Source organism: Salmo trutta, chromosome 34 (genome assembly GCF_901001165.1).
Source record: "Salmo trutta chromosome 34, fSalTru1.1, whole genome shotgun sequence".
NCBI classification, from domain to species: domain Eukaryota; kingdom Metazoa; phylum Chordata; class Actinopteri; order Salmoniformes; family Salmonidae; genus Salmo; species Salmo trutta.
Window position 1 is genome coordinate 6,182,175 of NC_042990.1, and position 7,619 is coordinate 6,189,793.

A 7,619-nucleotide genomic window follows, 5' to 3' on the forward strand; every position below is an offset into this window, starting at 1 on the left:
GGGTCGGCGTACACCTGATGTTTTAGATAAAATAACAGCATTCGTAGGAGAAGCGGCACCTGCCACACCACCCTCCCTTCCGTCTGCCATTTTCCTTTCCCTTCGTTTGTTGTTGTCAAATAATCTTTTTTAAATGTACTAAGTAAAAGATTAAAAGCATTACAATTGGGATGTTTCCCACGTATTTACACAACCTACTCCACACTTGCAAAGTGAAAGTTTATAGAAAAGTTCTGAAATTAAGTAGTAAACAGAAGAAAAGCAGAATTGAGTTCAATTATAATGCAAATAATTTAATGGTCTATGGTTCAATCCCATTTCTGAATGTCTGATGAATAATTAATATTGTTCCTCCTCTTCCTTGTAGCAGGCGCAGCAGGACACTGCCCTCCAAAGCCTGCAAAATAATCGCCGGACTGCCCCTTTCCTAGCTCTGCATGGAACATCCAGTGTCACGTCCTTGGTGACGTGTGGGGTGACATCCGGGATGACCACAGCAACATCCTCTGGAAAGGGAAAAAAGAGGACCAGAATGTAAACAAATGCAAGCCGTAGGTTCTAAACACTGGCCAGTTGAAAGGTTCTACTAAGATGTCATGACAAACGGCACCTGTCAGAGTGCTCTCAAAGTGTTACTCACCTGCTTGGATGTCAGCTGGCAGAGTGGTGAAGACGGCCATCGTGAGAGTCCTTTCTTCAGGTGTGATGTCCACAACCTCCAAGAGGGAAGAGATGGGCTCTGCCTCTGTATTAGGGGTGATGTCCACAATATTTAGGTGGGAAGAAGCCGGGTCTGCCTCTGTATTAAGGGTGATGTCCACAACATTCAGGTGGGAAGAAGCCGGGTCTGTCTCTGTTTTTGGGGTGATGTCTTGAACCTCCAGGTGGGAAGAAGCCGGGCCTGCCTCTGTATTAAGGGTGATGTCCACAACATTCAGGTGGGAAGAAGCCGGATCTGCCTCTGTATTAAGGGTGATGTCCACAACCTCCAGGTGGGAAGAAGCCGGGTCTGCCTCTGTGTTAGGGGTGATGTCCACAACATTCAGGTGGGAAGAAGCCGGGTCTGCCTCTGTTTTTGGGGTGATGTCTTGAACCTCCAGGTGGGAAGATGCCGGGCCTGCCTCTGTTTTTGGGGTGATGTCTTGAACCTCCAGGTGGGAAGATGCCGGGTCTGCCTCTGTCTTAGGGGTGATATCCACAACCTCCAGGTGTGACGAACACACGTCTGCCTCTGTGTTAGGGGTGACTTTCACAACCTCCAGGTGGGAAGATGCTGGGTCTGTGTCATGGGTGACAACAACAATCCTGATGAGCTCTACTACTACAAGGCACCAAGATGTCATCAGAACAGGCATCTGTCAGAGTGCTCTCTATCATTGCTACTCACCTGCTTGGATGTCAGCTGGTCGTGGGGTGGAGACGGCCACCGGGAGGACAGGGGGGGCTGGTAGGGTGGCTGTGGGGGGCTGGAAGCGGCTCTGAACCTCGTTCACCACAAAGGCACAGACAGAGCTCATATAAAAAGGGCTCTGGAGGTCATCGGTGGAGAAGGACTGACTGATTCTCCCGAGGATCGATCGCACAGAGTCAAAAGCAGCAGCCAGGGAGAAAGGGATGTGAGGGGAAGGGTCCTTTAACATGCAGGAGAGCTTCTCCACTACGGCCGCCACCATGCCCACGGCCATCCCGCTTATTAGGATTGGGTGCTCTGAATGGCCTTCCTCTGGCTGAAGCCACAGCGCCAGGAGGAGCCTGGGCACCACCTCCACCACCACCTGAGATGGGCTGAGCAGGTTGCTACGGGGCTCATTGGACTGCTCGCCCAGAATGCTCCTCACAGCTCTTTCCACGATGCTGTGGACTTTAGGATCGCTGAAATCAACAAAAAGAAGACAAAGCTAAATGATGTGCAATGTGCTCACAGAGAACACTGTCTTAGTCTGTTTCTGCGTAGTTCCAGATGTGTAGATAAATGGATCAAGTCATATGCAGGGCAGTACATGGAACTCACATGTCAGCTGGCGAGGTGGAGTGCATGGAGCGGCGGAGCTTGCAGAAAGCCTCGTGCTCTATGTCCATCATTTTTAGGCAAGTGTTTACTTCCCAGGCCTGCAGTATGAAACAGGAAGTCCCATTAGTGTAATTTCACAACAGATCTATCCTGCTGTGCTAACTCGTTGTTGAAAGGCTAGTAAAGAGCTCACTAACTTGTAGTATGTCTCTAACTCTCATTCTCTTACCAGCCGAGCGAGGTCGTTTCCCTCCTCCAGGGTTTCCTTCCACACCCTTCAAATAAAACACAGAGCAATTCAACTTTCCTGGCTTCTGATTTTTCTGTAGTTTATTTTACCCAAACCTGGAGTGCTGTTGGTGGCAGGGAATGGCAGTGAAGGTGAGTGCTGACGTGGTGCTCACCTCTCCCTAAGGGATTTTTTGCCCTGAGACACCAGCCAGTTGCTCATGTGCTCCGTGGTGACATGGGGCGGGACCTGGCCTTGACTCTGGAGCAGCAGATAATGGACCATGAACTTCTTCTGCAAGTTGAGGTAAGGTGTGAGACCATGCCACGAAATACCATATCATGTGCTATCAGAAGGGCCTCTCGCAACATTTCACAACTACTCATGCCTGACAATTTGCAAGTGATATTAAGAACTCTTATGACCAACTTCTATAAACTGTCTTGAAATACAACTCTTTCTGTTGTTTATGTTTTTGTGGGATGAATCTTACCTGTTTATTGTAATATGTTTCCTCCCAGCAGGCCTGCAGAGTCTGAAAATAAAGGCTGCTTCTACAGAATTCCTTTGAAGATAATGAAAATAATGATGCTTTGTTATGCACATTATGCACAGGCATTTACACTATGCTAAAATGAATTTCTCCTAAGATTACCTTTGTGGGACCATAAGTGAACTCCGGAATGCACCAAACCCTATCCATGGTAAGATGGGGAAGAAATGCAGCGATATAGATATACGGGATGCTCTAGAGATAACAGGAATGACTTAAAGTTGCGAATGATCAATAACTGTGTTGTCGTCCAATATGCTGCACTTAGAATTGAGTTGTAGGCGATGTTTGGTGCAAAATAGAATGTTTACATTCTATTGCCATGGAGAAATGGAATGTGTAGAACCTGTATAATTGGGTATGGTTCTATGTCTTTATTTCGTGAAAGATTAAGCTCTTTATTATGTCATAATGTGTATATGAGGACAGTCCCACAGTTGTGTCAAATTGTCTTTTGAGTGGTGGACCATTCTTGATACACACGGGAGACTTTGGAGCGTAAAAAATCCAGCAGCGTTGCAGTTCTTGACACAAACTGGTACCCCGGCACCTACTACCATGCCCCGTTGAAAGGCATGTAAATATTTTGTCTTGCCCATTCACCCTCTGAACGGCACACATTCACAATCCATGTCTCAATTATCTCAAGCCTTACAATATTTTTTTAAACCTTTCTCCTCCTCTTTATCTATACTTATTTAAGTGGATTTAACTAGTGACATCTATAAGGGATTATAGCGTTAACCTGGATTCACCTGGTCAGCATATGTCTTGGAAAGAGCAGGTGTTCTTAATGTTTTATACACTCAGTGTAAATCATTGGCACTGACATAAGTTATTTTCAACCATTAACTGGGGCCTTGTTGAGGCCTTAAGTAAGTAATTGCTGATTGACAATAAAGTATTATTTTGATGTATGGAAAAAATATGGTATGCAATTCCTATGTAGAGAAGGTTCTCTCTGGTAGTTGTTCAATATGACTTCAACTTTTTACAGGGCACTCTTTTTTTCCTTTTCTTTATTAACAAATATCATCAAACAAAAGAGGAATAGTCACATGCAAACAAGCATACTAACAAACTATTTACATTGCCAGGATTCCTAAACAAACAAACCATATTCATTAATAATACAAGTTTTAATTGCCTTTTTGTTTTTAATTTTAGTCAGAGTGCTGCCATATTGTTTAAACTCATTTATAAAGTGAAAAAAGTTAGGTTTTGAATTAGACCATTTGTGAATATGAAATTTACCTAGTATTATTAGCAGTTGAATTAAATATACTACATATTTATCTATGTCAGAATTTCTGAAATGAATCATATCAAAACCAGTGACAAATGCAAAATGGTCTCCTTCTCCATTCCACAGAAATCACAGTTATATTCAGCTTGTGTCACGCCCTGACCATAGAGAGCCCTCGGGGTTCTCTATGGTGTTTTAGGTCAGGGCGTGACTAGGGGGGTTTCTAGGTATTATATTTCTATGTTGTTGTGTGTGTGTATGGTTCCCAATTGGAGGCAGCTGATAATCGTTACCTCTAATTGGGGATCATACTTAGTGTGTCCTTTTTCCCACCTGCTATGTGGGATATTGTTTTGTGTGAGTGCCTATGTGCGCTACGTGTTTCACGATCGTTATAGCTTTGTTGTTTTTGGAAGTTTCACTATTATTAAAATGTGGAACTCTACTCACACTGCACCTTGGTCTAATTATTCATACGACGGTCGTGACAGCTTGAATCTTTCCAAAACATGTTTCACAGGATAAATTCTATGTAACATTTTAAATGAAACTTCCTTTACTTTGTTACTGATACAATATTTCTTAGCAACTTTCCATGCTTTCCGCCATTGTATATCACCATAGATATCTGCCCAAAAGAATCTTGCTGAGGGAATTGTATTATCACAAACAATATTCCTAATCTGTTGATGACATATTATATATTTATGTAAATCTATGTTACTTACATCAACCACAGAGGAATTTAAGAGACAACACCCCCCCCCCCCCCATCAAATACAACTGCATATTCTTTCGGGGTTATTGGAATTTTAAACTTATCAAGAAATTCCCCATATGAGAGTAGATATCCATCCTTATTCAGTAACTGACCAACCAAAATAATTGTATTCTCAAACCAGTTATGAAAAAGACATTTTTAAACCGTATATCTTTATTCCATAAAAAGTATCTGTGGGTAAAAATTGTGTTTATACGCTAACATCCAAGCTAATGGAATTTGGCCAACTTTACTGGGATTTTATCAATATCAAAATTACATCGAAGCAAAAATTCTAAACCAACAACAGAGTCAAATAAGTACTTAGGGAAGACATTCCAAATACTGTTCTGGTTCTTAACATACTTCAGAATCCAATTTATTTTAAAAGTATTATTTAGAGTATTGAAATCTAAAACCTCAAGACCTCCTTGTTCTTGGGTATTAGTGAGAATATCTTATCGTAGATAGTGAGGCTTGTTCCTCCAAATAAAATGATAAAGAATCTTATCTAAGTCCTTTACAATTTTAGGGGGTAAGTCAAGTGATAACGAGACATAAATCGATCTGGATAACCCTTAAGCTTTGGATAATAAAACCCGACCGTATAACGAAATATCTCTCATCATCCAGAGGTTGAATTTCTTCTTTGTTTTCTCAATAATGGGGTTAAAGTTCTATTCACTCCTTTGTTTTTCATACTTGGATATAACAATTTTAAGATAAGTAACCTAATCTTTAATTGGGATACCATATACTTCCTGTAAAGCACAATCCTTGAGTGGAAATAAGACTGACTTGTTGATTTTAATTTTCAAACCTGAAACTAAGAAAAAGTCTTAAATACAGGAAACTGCTTTAGAAACCTCATTCCTGTCTCTTAAAAATATGGTGGTATCATCAGCCAGTTGACATAGTTTAAATTCCTTGCCAAGTGCTGAAACACATTAAATTCCCTTTCTTGATATGAAAGGCCATAATTTGAGTAACCAATAAAAATACAAATGGACTAATTGGGCAGCCCTGTCTAATGCCACGGCCAATATCAAATCTTTGGGATGTCCGGTGAGCTAATTTTACAGAGCTAGTACAACCACTATATAAAGTTTGGACTGCTTTCAAAAAAGTCACCAAACCCCAAAAAACGTATTGCTTTGAACATAAACTCATGTTCTACATTGTCAAAAGCTTTATAAAAATTAACAAACATAAGAAAACTATCATCAAGGATGAGGACATTATAGTCAATCATATCTAAGATCAACCTGATGTTATTACTAATGTGTCGAGCACGCATAAAACCAGATTGTTCTTTATCAATTATATGATGCAAGCCTTGTTTCAACCACTTAGCAAATACAAGGGCAAATAATTTCCCATCATTATTCAACAGGCTAATGGGTCTCCAGTTGTCTATATAAAGAGTATCCTTATTAGGTTTGGGAATCAAAGTAATTACACCTTGCTTTAAGGATGCCGGTAACTCCCCTTTTTCTATTGATTCTTGAAACATAGCAAGAATGAAAGGAATCAAATTATCATTGAATGCTTTATAAAACTCGCTTATTAAACCATCAATCCCAGGGGACCTATTGTCCTTAAGGCTTTTAATACAGTCTTTCATCTCAATGTCAGATAACTCATCATCACTAAAATCCCTGAAATCATTATCTATCTTCTTAGCAATGTTTGCTACATTGTCTAAGAAAAGATCCATATTGGAAATTGGCTGGGCTGATGTATACAGATTCTGATAAAACTGGGCAACATGCTGAGAGATTTCTTTTGGATTTTCATTGGGAGTATTATTAATCATTAATTTACATATGGAAGTCTTTTCGCCTGCGCTTTTTTCTAAATTAAAGAAATATTTTGTCTTTTTCTCTCCCTCTTCCATCCATTTTCACCTTGATCTTACAAACGCTCCCCGGGCCTTTTCCTCGTAGATACAGTCTAACTGCATTTGCAATGATGATAGCTCCAGTAATTCCTGATTAGTTAGTTCACTTTTTTTAGTATAATCCATTATTCCCTTTATGATGTCATATTCTTTCTCTCTCTTGGCACGAGCAATTTCTTTCCCCATTGAAATAGCCAAAATCCTTAATCAAATTTCATTAGCTCCCAGTAACTTCCAAACGTATTCCTAACACAGGCACAATTCCAGTATTTATCATTAATTCCTGCTACTTCCTTCTTAAATACTTCATTCTCTAGTAAAGTCTTGTTCATTTTCCAGTAACCTTTGCTAACTTTTTTTGTTGACAAACCATGCATATTTATCTTTATTGAGATCTCTTTGTGGTCTGTTAAAATCGATGGTTCAATCGAGACTGTATCAACCTTGTCAGCCATATCTTCTGATATCAGCCACAAATCAATATGGGATTGTATAGATACATCTTTGGAACTCCATGTAAACATAATCTTATCTGGGTTCTTATGTCTCCAAATATCTAGAACACCTAACCTTAGACATATATTCCTTATCTCACAAACAGAATTGCTGTCCTTAGGAGGCCATCTATCTAGATTATCATGTAATACTGTATTAAAATCTCCACCCCATATTACTTTGGCCAATGGAAATTTAGACATAATTTTACTTATTTTCCTCTCAATGTCTCTAAATAAAATACAGTTACTTGACTTGTTATTGGAAGCATAAGTATTTACAACAATGAATTGAACATGGTTGACATCTACCAATAGTATAATCCATCTCCCTGTATTACCTGCTTCATGACTGAATATATGACCCTTAAAGTTGCCTTTTAAAATAGCGACACCTGCTGACCGATTAGTACCAAATGAAAACCA

The 7,619-nt window shown here is 40.0% G+C and overlaps 1 protein-coding gene and 1 long non-coding RNA gene across 2 annotated transcripts; both read right to left on the reverse strand.

Annotated features, from left to right (window-relative positions):
- Positions 1–272: 272 nt before the first annotated feature.
- Positions 273–2,082, reverse strand: LOC115173144 (pheromone-regulated protein PRM7-like). The gene is made up of 4 exons (XM_029731077.1): positions 2,012–2,082; positions 1,388–1,872; positions 641–1,321; positions 273–506 (listed from the first exon to the last, which is right to left on the reverse strand). Exons 1-4 carry the CDS (start codon positions 2,080–2,082, stop codon positions 340–342), a joined length of 1,404 nt encoding a protein of 467 aa, XP_029586937.1. The 3' UTR covers positions 273–339.
- On the reverse strand, positions 2,082–2,521 carry LOC115173399 (uncharacterized). The gene is made up of 2 exons (XR_003871604.1): positions 2,416–2,521; positions 2,082–2,286 (listed from the first exon to the last, which is right to left on the reverse strand). It is a non-coding gene; the product is annotated as an uncharacterized LOC115173399 (long non-coding RNA).
- Between the last annotated feature and the right edge of the window lie 5,098 nt (positions 2,522–7,619).